Here is an 18,540-nt window from a genome sequence, read left to right as displayed (position 1 = left end):
ACAAATAAGAACAAACTATCTTAAAAATACTTGAATAATTCAGGAGAATATCCCAAGCCCAAATGTAAAAAACTTTTCACAAATTAATCAAGTCACGGCAGGACTAAATAGATCAAGAGAATTCATGAAGAAGAAAAAAAAAGACCTTTTTTCCACTGGCTACTTTCGTACAACAAATGATTTAACTCTGCATCCCTCATTCCTGTCAAAAGAAAAAAAAAAAAAACGCTTAACGAGGAGCCTAAGGCTTGGAGCAAAGCCACGCCCCCGCCCGAAGCTCACCAATCACCGCCGCCCGCTTCACCCTCACACACACGCACGAACACGCACCGCGGAGTGCAGCCGGAGCTGGCGAGCTGAACGCGTCCCGGTTCTCGGATGATCATCTGACTCCGCGGAAAGGAGACGGACGTCAGAGCCGAGTTTACGCGGACTTCGTCCCCGCGTGTTCGGCCGGAGGGAGGGTGCGGGAGCGGGAGCGGGAGCGGGAGCGCGGGGCGAACGGCGGACTGACTGCCACTGGCGTTGCAACAAGCATGGGATTATTATTCGCTGCGTAATGTTGCCACTTGGCCGCCGCGGGACCATGTGAGACGTCCCGGATCGTGCCCCTCTGTGTTTGTGTGTGGAACGCGTGGATAGTAACCCCCCCACCCCCGTGGAACCCCCCCTCCTCCCGCCCCCGTGGATCGCGAGGAGTTTCGGGGCGCAAAGAGGATTTTTTTTTTTTTTTTTTTTGCACGGCACCCGCGCAAACCCAGGACCCCCCCCCACCCCTCTTTTTTTTAAATTAATTTATTTTTCAAGGCTAGCCTAGTAAACGCTAACTTGATGAACGTGAAGCCCAGCGCCCCCCAGCAGCACCGCCGCGGATTCTAACACCTCGCCCGGATTTGGATTTGACAACACCATGAACTTTATTGACAGTTTGACACTATTATTTCTGACGCTGTCGGCTGTCAAGGTGAGTCCACTGTGGGTCGAAAAGGAAAAAAAAAAAGATAACGAGTCACTCGACCTTGCCGGGTCATTCTCGGTCCTTCAAACAATTGGCTTTCCTTCGGAATTATTCAAGTATTTTTCACATGCTTATTTATTTATATTTTCGTATTACATCTCCTTATAACTGTAGTAAATATATTTTGAATGGATTCAATTAGACAAAAACATACAATGACCTTATTTAAGGTATCAGATACTCATCGGGGCATTCGATACCAGTCACTGATACTGAGAGCTGAACATTTGACACCAAGTTCTTCTCGGCGGTTTCTGGTGCAGCATTTTATCACATCAGAAATGTTTCATTTGCTTCAGAAAAAAAGTGTCAATAGGTGTCAAAGGTAGGGATGCTTGATACTTTTTTCAGACCAATACCAGTACAAGTATTCAACTCAAGTTGTGGTATTGATACCAATAGAACTTTTAAAACTCAAAACTAAAAATTCAGAAAAAAAGAGCAACAAATTCAAATCAAATTAATGGCAATATTCTTTTAATAGGTTCATTATCGTAAAACTAAAATGATACTTGGTATTGGTACTTGATATCGGTAAGTAATTAGTGAATCTTATCTTGGTATCAGCAAAATGTTTAAAAAAGGGTCAGAATGGTCAAATAATATTTTTATTTTAATATTAAAGGGTTTTTTAAATGTTTTCTTTAAATTTCCATGTTTTTCTTTATGTTTGCAACTATTGATTACATTAAAAAATGTGTTTTATTTATTTTTATAAGTGACATTGATTTAAATTCAAAGTAAATGCATTATAAAAAGGGTTGTTTTAAATCACAACGCTTTTATTAGTCCATGAATTGGGATTTATTTATTTATTTAAAAAATAAAAATACATATATTTAAATGGGATTTTTTTCTTGATAAAAAAAGATTAAAAATATATTTATTAATTGAAGTATTTTTGGAAAATTATTTAGAGTAAAATGATTTTAAATTAAAATTCTAATTAAAAGTAAAAACCGCAGCAATGATCGACTTTCAAGACTGACTTTTTTTTTTTTAAGAAGAACTCATTGAACTTTCCCATTGTGCCCTGGCTGCTCATAGGTCAAAAGTGTTGAAAACATACAGTCCTTAATCAACGCAAAGGTGAAAATGCAAGACAATTTAAAAAAAAAATGATCTCTTGTAATAATGATCAACGCCCCTTTAATCAAATTCCAGCACCCCCCCCAATAAACCCTATTAAAGTCTGACACCCACCAAAAGATTTTTCGTGAGTAAGTTTGCGATTGGTTATTTGGGGGGTTGGGGGGGGTGCTCCCTCAACCCTCTGTCACACCACCCGGAAGGGTGGGCCTTACCGCAGGAATTACTTCTTTTTTTTTCTCCATTAAGTCCAATTGCTGGCGTCTCACGCAACATGAGCGAGGTATTGCAAACTCATTCAAACTTGCCAGTAATCCTTTTGTGTAGTGCCACACACACACACGCACACACACACACACACACACACGTAGCGAAGCAATGAAAAGGGTTGACAGGGAGGTAGTGGCTGGTTGACATTCTCACCGGCTTTTAATGGGAATGAATGCAGCCGGGAGTCCATAAAGGTTACCAAATCAACGCACGCCGCCTTGTAAAAAGTTTGGCGTGTTCGCTACCGAGCTCGGGTCACGCTGCCCCTATGTGCTGTCAATCCATTATTATTGTCACACACACACATATATATATATATATATATATATATATATATATATATATATATATATATATACACACACACACATATATACACACACACACACATGATCAGGCTGTGTATACTATATACTTTTGTCCCCCTTTATTTTGCAGAGTGCCCAATTACCGAGGGAAACGCAGAGAGGTCCACATGACGGTAGGTGATCAATTGTGATTTGCAATGAAGTAGTCCGTGTGAAATAGCCAAGTATTCCCTAAACAGCGCAAAGTATTTTTGCATTCAAAAAAAAAAAAACTTAAAGCAAAGTGCGGTGCCATCCGCGACTGTTTTCACAAACTTTATTTTCTGGGTCTGTCAAAACAATGCACCTTTGCCTAAAACTTAAATAAAAAAATATGTTCTGCAAAAGAGTTACTATAACACCATATTCCAATTAATTTGCTTTTAATTCGAAAAGATACAACTCTCGCTGTCACGGCATGAACTCATATCGTACCAGCCGACTTTTCTTTCCCCTAATACTTGTAAATAAATAAATATTTACATAAATGCATGGGATTGAATGCCTAGTGTAGACTCCTGAAAGATCCGGATAAATACGTCCTTGGGATTGAATGAGTTAAAAACATCACCTTGACTTTGCTTTTACTTGCAAAAAAACTGTTAAAATCTCACATACTCGCTGAAATGCCTTCATGTACGCCCCGAGGTCCCCCAAATTTAAGAATCTCTGACTTAGGCTGGCAACGTAATGATGTGAGTGCATCATTGTGTCGAGGTAGAGAGAATGGAAGGGGGGGGGGGGGGGTATGTGAGTTTGTAAAAGTATGTGATAGTGCAAATGAGTGTTTGCGGCTGAGTGAAAAGTGAGTGAGCGAAGGTGCGTGAGCGTGCAGGTTACCATGAATGAGTTTCAAAAATGCGTGGAACTTTGTGTGAGAGGGCAAGTATGCGAGAGTCAGCAAATGTATGAGTGAGTAAATGTTTCAGCGTATGACTTTGAGTTCATGAATGAGAGTGCGTGCGAGAGCGCATGAGGGTGCGAGAGTTCATGTGCTTGCTGGCGAGGCCTACCACAATGAGAGTTCACCTTGACGACGTACAGGCACATGACCGCCCCCCTGTGGCGACTTTTTGCACTTCATTGCAAGGCCTTTAAATGGAGACATTTGGAACGTTTTTTTCCACTTTTTTTTTTTTTTTCCCCATGTCTGAGGTTAGACTGAGGGAAATGTTACGGTCACCAGACTCACTTTTATAGAACGGAATGCGATGTCACCCTCATTTTTTTTTTTTTTTCAGTGCAAAATCCCAGCATTGCCCAATCGGATTCGGGAAGAGTCAAAGCCGAGGGGGAGAAAACTTGTAGTTATTCTTGTGTTTGCATTGGCGGCCCCGAGCTTGTTTTCCGCTCACTTGTTCTCAGATTGATAGCTTGGAAGCGGCGAGTCCAGTACGCCACCCAAGGGACCGGCTAAGCGCTTTTCCTGCCGTTGATTGATTTACTTATGAGCAAAAGTGTTGACGCGGATCAATTTATTTAACCTCTGCATCGATTCCAAAATCAAACAAAGATTGCCTGAGACCGACGATATTATCTGCCTTCAAAAGAAATGGTATTTTTCTAAACTTTGAATAAATGCTCCGAGCAGAGCCAGTAGGCCTTCTTTCAGTTCAAATATGAAATTCTCAAAATTTCCCACACCTGTTCTCCAAGATACTGTCAAGCCTCCCCACAAGAGTGGAAGCTGTACTAACGATGCGAAAACGCCGGATTTTCCCTCCGTTTTCACTTTGTGACCGTAAAAGCCAGGCGTCCCAATAATTTTGCCCAAATGTAAATATCGAGGTGTTAAGTAGACCGCCCGGCTCCTGATCCAGACCTGTGACATTTTTATGGAGCCCGCCGCAGCCTGGGAATAATAAGTGCTATGCCAAGAGATAATGAAAAACGCCAGGGCGATTACGCAATAATAATCATACATTATTGATATGGCGGTTATGACTACTATGCGGCATGTGATGAAAACGAGTTTGACGGTCCCGGTAAATGATTTTGACTGTTTGTTTTCGTAATATTGGCAGCTAGGTACATTTTGATCGACTTCAAAATAAATGCGCTCGAGGACCATAGACCACAAAGTTACAGTTGAGAATTTTGCTAGCTAACGGTGAGCAAGTTTTGTTTAAAAGTGATCAGTAGGAACGGCGTCTTTTTCAGCTGAGTCAATTGAACTGACTATGAAAAGTAATGTCTCTTGCCAGTGGGGCACTTGCTAGCATCCGGTGCCGTTCACGTCCGCTAGCCGCTAACGTTGGAGCCGCGGCTAATCGCCGGCTGCGGGCACGGCGTCATACAATGTAATTGTACAGTAATTAAGTATTTTTGAAAAATCCTTAATGGGTATAATTAGCAAACGAACTTGATTTTAGGACAATTTAGCATTGCTGACCTTTGTCGTGTGCCAAGTCATTGTGCGGCGATACGCTACGTGATCTACTTTGAAATTAATGCGCACGGAGTATTAATGGCAATTTTATTTGGGAAGGTGATATTTTGAATCCAACCTTGTAACGCAGAAGCCTTCGATTGAGCGGCAGAAACCCGTAAGGCAGTTAGCGCAACTACCCTATTCATACAGTATTTTTCTGACGCATGCTAGCTAGCTAACCACAGTGCAATTGTTCCAGATGAAGCAAACGTTTTTAAAATGTGTAACATTAGAGATTGTGAATTCAGCAAACGGTGACTGAAAATGAGGCGGGTTCTTTTCGCCCGTAGTGATCCCCTTGATGGAGGTGTACAACAAGAGCTTGTGTAAACCTCGGGAGCTGCTGGTGGAGATCCTGCAGGAGTACCCCGAGGAGGTGGAGCACATCTTCATCCCGTCGTGCGTGGTGTTGACGCGCTGCGCCGGCTGCTGCAACGACGAGACGCTGCAGTGCATGCCCACGTCCAGCTATAACGTGACCATGGAGGTCGGGTGATCATCTAGGGAGCCGTTTTGTTTTGGGAGAGAGGGGCTTTTGTAAAGCATTGGGATTAAATCATCATTTTCTTCCTGGAGCCAAAAGGAATTCTGCATGCGGTTTTTCCGACGAGACCGTTATCTTCTCAACAATTTGTCGATCCATGAATGTGTCTCCGGTGTCTTTCTGATCGGTTTCCTTTTGGGATTAAATAACAACACACTGTGTGATTGTTTAAGGTTTTGAGATTTCACTGCTTACTAACCCTTGTGGGTTGTTTTTTTTTTCTTCCTCCACAGATCAAACGAATAAAAACCCAAAGGCAACAAAACGATATCTTCATGAGTTTCACAGAACACAGCGCATGCGAGTGTAGGTAAGAAACCCAATACACACACACACAGACACACCACTAAAACATGCGAATGTGTTGAGCAAAATAACAAAAACAAACGTCAAATCCTCCTCCTGATACATTTGACAGGTCCGCTAGATTCATATCTGCTTATCGTTTGCTTTCTTCTCTTGGCTGGCGATAAAAAAGCCGGCTGCGGGTTGAAGCGTATCCCAGTGGGCGTTCTTCATACATGTGCGCCGGCTTATCCTCATTCCATCGCACGGAGACACATTAGTGCAGCTACTACCCAAAACGCCCTCCCCCCCTTCTGCTTCCTTACATTTCACGTTAAACGTGCTTTTACTCTCTCATTATCGTCTCGGACGACAAAACGAGTCATTCGGAAGCCGGGTCTCCTTTCCAAAGCGTTTAGTCTTTTTCCAGAGTTTGAAAGCAGCTGCGAGATGCATTTTTACCTCCTCTAGAGAGCGTTGTCCTCTAAATCAGTGATTCTCAACTAGCGGGCCATGAGAGGTCAACACAATGCAGGTGGTGAGCTGCAAATGGCCCGCGGGCCATAATTTGGACACCTCTGGTGTACATCATAATGAGATTACTTCAAATGTAAAAATATATATGCTTTCGCTCGATAAATTTGAGAAAGATTGCCCTCCACTCAACACAGCTGCATCGGGACAATCCCACGTTAAACCTACTGTAGCTGCACACTCAACGAAAAGCAGAAAATTTGTCAAGTTCACAAAAAATTTTTTGAAAAAGGTCCAAAAATGTTTTCTGTATTGACCTAGTCATACCTAGTTTTGAAATCAGAGACCGGCAAAAAGTGTTCAAAAGAGAGAAAAAATGCTTCTCCCCCCCCTTAACTTTGTAAAAGTTGAAGGCAACTTGCAATTTGGTATTTTGACCAGAAACTTGAGGTCAAATCAGCATTTTGTGGCCTACATTAAATGATGCGGCAGGCCAGATTTGCCCCGTGCCCTGAGTTTGACACCTGTGCTTTAAACTGTGAAAACCATTAAAAAAACTAAATAAATTAAAAAAAAAACTTGAATGTAGGTCACTGGCCAATGATGACAAAACGGCGCTTCAAAAGTCCATTGACTCCCTCTCTTTCGGGGTTACGACACGAAAACCCGCTGATGAAACGCGGTTTCTGCCCGCAAAATGTTTCAAAAGGCCTGCGCGCCGCGTGACCCGGCAGAATGCAATTGTGCGCCTTTCCTCATACTTTTACCCAACAAAAGATTTCACCACAAAGCATTATCAACAGGAGAGGCTATTGTGCGCGTACGCATCTGCGAAACGACAATGAAGCGCTCGGGTGCCTCGTCACACTATGACTGCGCACCCAGAGGTCGGGTTCATTGAAAAGTGAATTCTAGTTGGGCCGCATTTCTGGAGGAAGAAGATAATCGTCCTCGGCGCGAGCCTTTTGTATCTAATACCGCGTTTTTTGTGCCCGCTTTCAGGTTAAAGAAAGAAGTGAAAGAGCTGCGAGAAAAGTGAGTACAGAGCATCTTTTCAGCTTTAATGTTTGACTTGAAGAATAGCCAGCGGAGATTTGATCCGGTTCCGGCAAACAAAAGTGGGGCCCGTCGCTCAGGCTCGGCCGTTTCGACTCCGGCCGAGCCGCCAAAGCGCAACACGAGCCGTCGTTCGGCGAATGCCGCTCGACTTCCAGGGTCGTCAAAACTTTAGTGGCGCCGTGTGTTAAGTAACCTTATAACATTCTTCGCTTGTAATACACGCGTAAAGTCAAGTTAACAACTCTCAGATAAAACTAAAATCAAAAAAAGGCGGCCAAGAGGCGCGCGGGAAGGACGAGGGGAACTGGGCGGCGTTTGCCGAACGATACTGTCACCTAGTGGCAGCTTATTGGTATTCGTTCACGATGGCTACTACTTAAACCATTACTTTATAATGAAATGGTTACTATAGTACTTAAGTACCAAGAGTAATTGATTACTTCAGTGGCTAACTACCCAAAGTAACTAATTATTCCGTGCCAGCCGTTTTTTGGCCCTCCTTTCGCCAAGCACTTGAAAAAATTTGAAAACAAATTAGCGTTAAATAAATGTGATTGGCTGTCTGGACCGAGGGTCACCAAGATGGTGCCTGCGGGCATCAGGTAGCCCCCAAGCGTCACATGAGCGGCCCGCAAATAGCTTACAAGTGATAGAACATTGTAATTTAGTTACAATTAATCATTTAGTTACAGTTGTCACTACAGTGCTGAATTGGCTCAATATTAGATAAGCACTCGTCAAGGGTGTCAGTTACCCTCCATAAAAAATGTATTTGATGAGAATGTTTTATTTATTATTATTACTATTTTAGAAGACAAGAATTCTCGTTTGTGGCACTGAAAGAGTTAACCTCGGTGTCCTCACATAATCTGGTAGCCCTTCGTATTACTCAGTTTCAAATAAGTAGCGCTCCGGTTCGAAAAGGTTGGTGATCGCTGGTCTGGACTTTTTTGGGTTTTTTTTTAATAAAGACACAGAAAAATACATCTGTGGTATAGAACAATTGTTTTTTTTTCCCTAACACTAACTCACCGAAGGTAGACTGCAGTTTAATTAATTTTTAAAATAACTGATAGTTGCAGCCCTCGTAAAATAAAAGTTTCTAGATGTCAAATAGGGTGCATTTTCGGTTCATCCTGGAATCGCAACTAAAGTGTCTGATGTCTTGTTAGGACTGTATTTATTTTAAATGGATTGGAAATGGATCTTCTGAACCTGCGTTCAAGGCCCGGGGGTATTGAGCAGAAATATATATATATATATATATCTGTGGCCCTATATAACTCAACAGCGCCTCTGCAGGTTGTAACCAGGAACTGCATCCCCTTTTGCCGCAGCAGCCTCAAGACACGACTAATCGATTGGCGTTTTTTCTTATTAACAAACGCCTACATTGCTGAAGCGCGCCGGTGGCTTTTGCCGTCTTTGAAGCGGTAAATAAGTGACTTAACGAGTTTGTTGCCCTCGCCACGCCTGACCTTTACGCCTTTCCTCCCTTGGCCCTATCTGCTATTTACATTCTTCCCCTCTTTTACGTCCACTTAACTTCGCTACTTCGATGAGCGCAGGCTCTGACATAGATAGCGGCGTCTTTTTGAAGAGCCGCCTCGGTTTATGGCGTTTGCTCAAGTCGGCGCCGGAAGCCGCGAAAATCGGTTCAAAAGACTCCCTAAGTGAACGCTCGTTAATATCGGGGGCGGGTGCTTACGTTGGGGCTTTAGGCGGGCCCGTTTGTCGCACCGTTGACTTTAACCTCCTCGGTTGTTTACGAGTCGTCCCGCAGAGGCTTGCGGTGGACGACAAGGCACTCGGGGTCATTCAACTCTGCCACTTTTTCCGTTTTTTTCTTTCTTTTTTTTTTTTTTTGTACCTTGTTGGGTAGTGTGACCTAAGTCATGAATGCGAGAGGTCGGGAGAAACAGCGGGATCCAAAATACGCGGGATTTCATAATCGTTCAAAATAACACCACCACCGAATTCTGACACATTTTTCCGGCGAGTTAGAAAAATGTTTACGTAAACACAGCAGAAACGACAGATTTAGCACCAGAATGATAAATCCGTTGCTGAGTTTAATCTTTTAGACTGTTTGGGGAGGCGTACAAGAATGTGGACATAATGAATACATGTCAAAATGGATATTTAGCTTGGTCTTATCAGCTTGTAATGATGGTAGCGGGTAAAAAAAAAAAAAAGTTTCATAAATACATCTCATTGACATTTTATATTTAACCCTTGTGTAGCATTTTGATCATTTCTAGCCCATTTTCTTCCACCGCAATCTCGTCGTATTTTAGCCAGGGGATGGCACAATCCTGCAAGTGTGATAACTAAGTGATCGCGCCATTTTGAATTTTGTTGTTTCTACCCTCTGGGTGAAATTTCAGCTTCAGCTAGTGGTTTTTTTCCAATGCTTTCCCTTTGATGTGAAATCACTTTGATGTAAAAATCAAAGGATTGGATATAATACCGCACAGAGGTTTAAACTCACAAAAAATAAAATAAATAAATATATATAAATAAATATATATATATATATATATATATATATATATATATATATATAGTGAGTGATAACGGACTGCAAATGAAAGAGTAACCGTATTTTCCGCACTATAAATTGCTTAGATTTTTTTTTTTTATGATATCGTTAAAGAATCAATGGGAAAAAAAAGACTAGGTTTGCCATCCTTACGTCTTACGCTAATTTCTGAGATTTTGAATGCGTGTCGTTTAAAAAGTGAGTTATTCGGTGCGTGATATCGGTCAGAGTCAGCAAATGAAAAAGTTAGCTGTTAGCTTCGCTTACGCAGAACACTTGAGATAGGCGGAAATAACATGTAAAATATAGAGCATATATGAATGTTATCATTTAAAGCACTGGTTGTTAAGTGGCTAACTGTAAGCCTGTACGTGTGCAGAATGTTAAGCCGATGATATGCATATGTTTCAAATTCTAATCATAGCAAATTACAAGCAACATATTTTCCATTGACCTTTTCCAGCCCATTTGGTCAAGCGAAAAATGGAGAATTTTTCAATTGCGAATAGCTGCGGTCCGACACGCAAACCACTCAAGTTTGTTGCGTTTTTGTATTGATTGCGGGTTATTCAAACAGGCTGAAAAAAAAAAAATCACGTTCAAAAAAATGCTTCCAGGCCAGGGGATGAATTCCTAGTGAGCCTTATGGACGTTTTCATTAAAGAGTCTTTAAATGACTGAAAGTAAAATGCCCAGCAAGCAAAAATGTGCAGATGTAAAGCCCCAGGTGCATCCTTTGTAGGCCTCTAATCCTTTATGAGCTTATTCCCATTGTGTTGCACTTTGAATCAATAACAAAGTGAAGACTTGGGTTGACTGATGTGGTCCGGAGGAAGTTTATTATCTTTCATTCATGTGGGAAGTTTTATGTATTTTATTTATTTTTTTTCCGAAAAGAACACCATAAATTGCTTGCACGCTCGTCTTCTCACGGAACATTTTAGGTCCACGGCGTTCCGTTATTTATGTGGGTAGCGCCGGCTGACGGGAGGCTGCGTTGTTGCCCATGTGTTTATGAATTTTTACCAGTCACATCTTCCTCTCTGCTAATTATCAAAATCCCAGATATCGCATTCGCTCTACATGAGAAATGTCTCCTGTACTTTCTCACCACATTTTTGGAGTTCTTTTAGTGAGGAATGTAGTATTGAATCCAATACAGGCCCCCCCCCCCCCGTCTTTAAAACCCCGTCATGTCCACTCTCTTCCTCTCAGACTTTCTCTCTCTGCATTGTTGTGCTCTCTCTTCCAGACAATCCCGGCGAGGCCCGGCTAAAGGCCAAAAACGAAAGCGAAAGAAAAACCCAGACATAACAATTGGCGATGCGTATGTCAGCTCCGCCTTCTCCACCTACCTGCACCTGAGTGTCGTGCTTCTCGTAATTAAGATGGCTTGGGAGGAGATCCTTTGCCCTTTTTAATGTACTACATCCGCAACCCGTCCATTAGCATGTTGCTAACGTGCTCCTCCACGCTCACATCCCATCGTCTCGTAAAATTGTGTGTTTCGCTAACGTTGTCATACGCTTCTAGCCGCTAAATTAATTCATCTTACCGGTCAAAACCCAGCTCGTCGTAACACTAAGTAATAGTCGGCTTATATTAGTTGCTAGCAAAAATGCTAACATCAATAGCTGCTACCTTGACAGCCATTCTAAGGACCACGTACTAATGTGTTCATTGTCCTTGCTAATAAGACGCATTAATAGAACATTCCAAAGTGTTTTTCGGATATATATTTTTTTTTAACTTCATATTGTGTTACCGCCATGAATTCAAAGAAAGCGAATGCTAGTCATGTGACTTCCAACGGCCGTGACTGGCAGGGTCACATGATGAGTGGAACTGCAAAAAAGGGGATCCCCACAAATATGTGGGAAATGGAAACACACCTCCTAACGTTTTTTTGTCACTACTATATGACATTTCTTCACATCATAGTGATGATCTTGGCGATAGATATTGTCATGATACAATTGTCCCGATATATACGAAAATACATCAACTGCTTCAACAAAACACAGCATCGTGAACTACATAGACCATGATACTTTGCACCAAGTCTATTTCTTTGTCACTGTTCTACAACAAATTGTGTTTTTCGCCCAAACGGGACAGTTGTAAGATTTGGCGACATCTAGTGGTGAACAAAATAATAATAAAGTTTACTAATACTAAAAACATGCTTCTTTGTGCAACGGATCCAAGAGGTAGAAGAACTTTGTAAACGTTGTGTAGAAGTCGTAGCTTTGCAAAGTGTGGTCTCTCCGAGACACCGTAGTGTGCATCTTTAAAATCGTTGCATTCTCTTAGATCGCCATTAGATGGCATTAAATTCTATTGTCATTTTAATATCATGAGCTATTTTTTTAAGGAAATCCTAAGTTATAGATATCATGAGGTTTTATTTATCGCCAAACCCTCTATGTTATCGTGATAATTATATTGACGATCAAATCGTGATATCGTAACATGATGATATAACGTGTTCTCCGATTAGATTGTCAATTTTTCCTAGTGAGGACATGCTATAGCTATCGTTAGTTGTTTATCAGTGTGCTCTAGTGATTCTACAAGTTCACTGAACAAAGAGCGTCCTAGTAGATGTTCGGAATCAAAGAAACGCTCAAACGATTTTGCGTACGCCACGCCTAACTACTGCGATGCGTCATTAAAGAAAAGTAAAAGCATGGGTACATTTCCCCGGAACGTCCCAACTTCAGACGGGCGATAAAGGACGAGCAAGAATAAACGCATGGACTGTTAGCCTCTGTCGCGCCGCTATCAGCGGGATCGTAATGGCCGTGTTTAGTCTGTGTCGCTTTGCTGTGTCTCGCTTCTGTCTGCTTTGCCCTCTGTGTGCTTTTCATCTTTTTTTTGTCTCCGCGTATAATGCTGGTACTTTTTTTATGTCATGCTCAGATATGAGTGATTGCTATCTTGTTGCTTTCCTTCCCCTCTACTAGGGGTCGTTTGTAAACCAGACCGATTGTGTACCAAGCACTTTTTTTGTGTGGCCGACCCAGCTCCATTTTTTGGTTTTGTGATTCATGTATGAAGAAACTGAGTAGTTTCGTCCTTCCATTTTTTTTCTTACAATAAAATGAAATGTCCTAGCGATGCACGAAGCAGATTCTTGAGTCTTCCTTGATGACGGATATCGGATGGTAGTCACGTTTCACCCAAGTAGTCCAGTTCAGTTCGGAATACCATCATATATTTTGCTGTTGTTTCACAGGGGGTTAGCGCCCTCTGTTTGTGAAGGTTTGAGCTTCACGTCAGCTCACGTGTGTCAAAATCGGTAGCTCGCCATTGAGTCGTCCTTATAGCGCATGGAAAATTGTGCAGCATTTCTATAGTGTAGCCTGTTTGCCGGCTATCGTAACATCAATTTCGGTAACCCTAGCGGTGGATCGAGTGACTAGACTTGCAATGCCTCTAACTTTGTAGAAGTGACTTGTATGTATCACAAACCCATTCACAATGAAAATATGAATTTTAACGGAGCTTATGAAATCGTGGCTATCTGACCTTTAAAAGACACACAAGGGGGAATGTCGTTTTGTTTGTTCACCCTGACGCCACACTAGTCAGACAATTTCACAACGCTGCCGTTTTGAATCGCGCCAGAAGTCGGGATTGACATTCAAGGACATTCGTTTTTCTCAGCCTTTTGTGTAAAAAGCACTCGAAACTGTCTGATGAGTTATTATGTATATTTGTCAAAAATTCTCATTTCATTTCTTGCTGATATGAAAGGATACAGCATACTCCCATACAAGAATGTAGTTTTTTTCATTAAGTGTGTGGATGAATACTATACACTATAACACAAAAGAAAATGGTCTATTGTACTGCTTGGTGAAATTGAGGCTGATATCTTTTCTTAACCTTCCTGTTCTGTTTGAATGCAAGGAACAATAATAATGTCCCCGGGTCACCGTGACCCGGGGCGCGTTCAGTCACCCAAACGTATCGGTACTGTGTATAATCCAAATCCTATGTTTTGATTTAAGCAGTGCTTTATGTTCATTTCTCAAGAACAGAAATAATGTCTCTGGGTCAATATGACCCGGAGATGAGTGCATGTATCCGAGCGTGACAAAAACTCTGTTTTGTTTTTTGTTTTTTCCTGGAAATTCACTCACAAAGTAACAAAGACAATACTAAAGTACTTCTACACACGTATGTTATGTTTATCTTTGTTGAATAGTGATAACATCCCGGGTCAGTTTGACCCAGGCTAATGCGGAATTATCCAAAGGCTTCAGACACTTTTTCGTGTAATACCCCCGAAACAGAAATTATATTCTTGGGTCATTTTGACACTGGTTTTGCCCCGAAAAAATGCCATAAATGAATAACGATCATTCTAAAAGCATTGTTAATAAAAATGCACACAAATGCATTTTTGTTCCGTCGATGATACATAAGACAACCGCATTTAAGAACGAACTTTCAAATGGGTCACTTTGACCCACAACACGAGGGTTAAATGTCGGTATGCCGAACAAACGTAAAGCATACGCAAACATTTGGAAGAGCAAACTGGGCCGTATGACCCGAGGGAGGCTGACGCTTTTCTCGCTGTGGTAATTCTTGATCATCCTCATGTCTCTCCTTCCTGTCTGTCTGTCTGTCTGTCTCCATCCAGCGTTTGCAAGCCGTGCTCGGAAAGAAGGAAGCATTTATTCGTGCAGGATCCTCAAACCTGCCGCTGCTCTTGCAAACATACCGACGAGTTTTGTAAAGATCGCCAACTGGAGCTCAACGAGAGGACGTGCAGGTGAGAGACAGCCTCTTCAGCCAAACACACTTGTATTTCTGTGTGGGGTTTTTTTGTTTATCTTTGCAAACTAAAGAGTTCTAAATTTGTATTTTGAGTGTTTCGCAATGTTTTCACTATTGTTAGAACGCCTCTTGTAGCGCCACCTAAAGTTGAAGAATAAAAAAAAACGATCCAAGCTATTTAGGCCCGGACCTAAAATCGGTAGGCGGATATAGCACCTCAAGACAGACACAAAAGTCCAAGAATGTACGGAATATTAGTTAGGAACTTTTAAATGTCCATTTTTGGACTTATACTTTTGCCCCCTGAGCCAACACACTTTATACGATCAACTTCAAATTTCGCCTGCAACATCTCAGGACCCGGGAGCGGAAATGTGCCAAAAGTCTTGGTGATTCCAAATACTATACGACGAAATTTAGTTTCATATTTCCTTTGGCACAAAGAAAAAATGCTAAATAACTCAATAATAATAATAATATAATAGTAATAGCATGCAGATCGCGCAAAAGCGTTATCAGGTCGGCTTTTAATTAGCGAACATCTGCATTAAAGTAGGACTGTGATTATGGAATAGTTTTTAATCCGTTATTCCATTGAATAATTGGATAAAATGTTATTTTGCATAAAAGTGTTTTGTTCTCTTTGTTGTTGGTGTTTATTTGGTATTGTTTTGGGATTGAAAGAGCTAAAGAACAATTATACAGCATGAAACGAGAGGAAATGTCGTCGTCACAGACTTTTTTGAAACTGATACGCTTACTGTTTCAGTCATTATTTTCAAAAAGGAAGCAGATGTTTGTGAATGTCTTATTTCGGTTAAACGCAAAAAAGGCTCCGTTTCCATGAAGGACTACAAAAATCTACAAGAGGTGGAAAGCAGAGGATAGGAACAATTTTAAGTTCAACAATGGCTCTGAACAATTACTTGATTATTAAAACAGATGTCGATGAATTTGAAAATCAATTAGCTGTCATGAATGTAAATTTTTTTCGTGAATTTAATAATTAATTGAATTAGATTATTTAACAATTAAATTAAATAATTAAAGTAATAATTGACTGCATTAGGAGGAAGCAAACGCTAATTGTAATTCATTAGAATTTTTAAAGTTATTCGACCGAATCATCTTTTTTTTTGTGTTAAAATGTGTTCTTGAATTTTATTTTCCTCTGTTCAGATGTGATAAGCCCAGAAGATGAGTGAGGAGGAGCAACGCGCAAATAAAAGATGAAGGAATACTCTGTTCTATTATTAGAACGTAATACAACGGATATTTCACAGCACAGCACTTTTTTCATTTTGGACCCGTAAGCTCTTTTGTTTTCTGTGGAAAGCATTCCCGCTCTGGACCTTCGGAGAAGGATGGACGGTTGCCTCCCGCTGTATACCCACAGTATAGGTGTGCGTGAGTAAGTGTGTAGACTACGGCATACTACACAACTGTTTGCTGCTACGGAAAAAAAAAAAATTCAAGTAAAACACCGCATCATTTGACGGAAGCGCCTTCTAACCAACTTGTTGCTTTGACTTCACTGGATGCGAGTCTACTGTGCTGGTGCGCAAAGGAAAAAAAAAAAAAAAAAAAAAACACACGCCGGGAGATTTCAGACTGCTTTAAGACGACAAGAATGGAGAGGACAACAAGCGTCCTGGCGGGGATTTTTTTCAGCAAACGACACGAGGAGTGCCTTGAAAGGGATGCAGCGAGCCAACGAAAACCACTGAACGAAAAGTCTACTGTAGTTTGATTCCATCGAGAAGACCGGCGCCTCGCTTCGAAAGAGAAGAAGAAAACAAAAAGACTGAGAAAAGTGCTTTATAAATTATTTGTTCCTTTTTTCCAGGAAAATGGGGATTGAACGCAGTAGTGCTTCGATCACACGTCCTCTCTGACCTTGTATATACCTAATATTATCTCCTCATGCCATAGTCCATCCTAGATAATTTATAATGTCATAGAGTATTTTTCAGTATTCATTTTATTGCCCATATTTAATGTGCTCTATTTATATATACAGTGTTGTGTCCCACTTTTCCCAACAACTCCCCCATTTGGCATGGATTCCCCGTGCTTCTATTTTTTACATATATAACTAAACGAAAAATAAGCCAACCAAAAAAAAAAAAAAACAAAAAAAATATGATATTTACTAACATTCCCTTAATGGTTCCTTTGTAGCGAGGAGGACACCTGAATTATTAAGCGTACGCAAAGCGTGTTGAACTTATAGCATCTGTGTAGATGTGTATGTGAAGTAGCATGTGTGTTTTGTCCATCCTGCAACATGCAATTACAAAAAAACTACTGCTACAAACACCAACACCAATACCGCCAACACATGTTCGGAATATATACAAAAAAAAGAAAAACATCGACCTCTGCCATCAGTCTTAGAAACCTGATTTTATTAGCTCCTTTTTTGTTGTTCCATCACTAATAACCTGTTTTTATGTGTCCATGTAAAACAGTAAAGCATATTTATTTTCAAATTATATTGTTTTTATATAAAATACAGAAAAAAAAAAGGTTCCTGCGCTGTGTTGTGTTTTCTGACTATTTCCAACACCGAAAGACGGAAACGTGAACAATATTAAAAATAGGATTTTATCTTAGTGGAAATACCCGGTGAGTCGCATGAGTATGTCGTTGTGGTGCGATCCTAGAATGTTCAGCATTAATTTCCAATTGTAAGTAAGTAAAGGCTGAAAAAAGTGGACCAAGTCGGGTAAGTCGACTTTAAACCTAGGCCAACCAAAATATTCGCCCCCAAGCTCTGCCAGAACCGTGTTTACGCCATCGTTTTCGGCACAAACCTTTCTTGCAGATGTACGTACATTGGCCCCATACCAATTCAATCTGGCCTGACAGATACCAATGATAAAAAAATAAAACCTGATGATTAGGGTCTCAATATTGTCTCAATACTGTCTCAATATTCACAATACAGTACCTTTCTGGTATTGTTTCTGTGCAAAATAATTTGTTTCAAATGTATTTTTTTGTACTGTGTTGCGTTTCAAACAGTGACAAAGACATTGGTCACAGGCAGGAAAGCTAACATCGATTTAAAAAAAAAAAAAACATTCTTATAACGCAACCAATTTTGATTACAAGAATGTTTGTACTCCGCATCAAAAAAAAAAACAAATTATGTATGGCTATAATTTAAGACATAGGTGTTGAAATCCAGTCCTCGAGGGCCGGTATCCTTCATGTTTCTGGTTTTCACTCCCCAACGCACCTGATTCAAATGATTAGCTTATTAGAAAGCTCTGCAGGGGCTTGAAAATGATCCTAATCATTTGAACCAGGTGTGTTTTAGAGTGAGGTTTCTAAAACATGCAGGATACCGGCCTTTGAGGACTAGAGCTTGACACCTGTGACTTAAGAGGTTCGGAAGTCCGCTGAAGAAATTCCAGCAGACTTCTACCCCCCAAAAGACAGTCGGACGAGGCGCCTCGTGAGGCCAAGTGCGAAGTTGGAGCGGGAATGATTGATTGGTCAAGGCGGGAGCAGCGTTGTATCGAGAGCAGCTGTCGCTCATGATGCGCCAATAACATCTGGTCCCCCGTGCCAAACGTCTTACGCAAGGACATCAGATGAGCAAGTCATGTGAAACGTGTGAGTCATTAATGCAGTTTAGCATTACTACTTTCAAACCGTCCTCCGTTGGCAAGTCCACAATGT

At 41.1% G+C, this 18,540-nt stretch overlaps 1 protein-coding gene across 2 annotated transcripts; it reads left to right on the top strand.

The window, feature by feature from the left end:
• Positions 1–330: 330 nt before the first annotated feature.
• On the top strand, positions 331–17,382 carry vegfab (vascular endothelial growth factor Ab). 2 transcript variants are annotated; one of them, XM_088403673.1, is made up of 8 exons: positions 331–964; positions 2,816–2,858; positions 5,446–5,642; positions 5,933–6,009; positions 7,461–7,493; positions 11,312–11,386; positions 14,714–14,845; positions 16,030–17,382. In XM_088403673.1, the coding sequence occupies exons 1-8, from the start codon at positions 911–913 to the stop codon at positions 16,049–16,051; spliced, it is 633 nt and encodes a 210-aa protein (XP_088259799.1). In that variant the 5' UTR covers positions 331–910; the 3' UTR covers positions 16,052–17,382. The 2 variants fall into 2 exon arrangements, with proteins under 2 accessions (XP_088259799.1, XP_088259800.1); XM_088403674.1 differs by lacking the exon at positions 11,312–11,386.
• Positions 17,383–18,540: the final 1,158 nt, after the last annotated feature.

The sequence above is a fragment of the Hippichthys cyanospilos genome, chromosome 20 (assembly GCF_059441005.1).
Source record: "Hippichthys cyanospilos isolate Australia breed blue-spotted pipefish chromosome 20, RoL_Hcya_1.0, whole genome shotgun sequence".
Taxonomy (NCBI): Eukaryota; Metazoa; Chordata; class Actinopteri; order Syngnathiformes; family Syngnathidae; genus Hippichthys; species Hippichthys cyanospilos.
The sequence above is the reverse complement of the archived record's forward strand: the minus strand, read 5'-3'. Positions and strand labels throughout refer to the sequence as shown.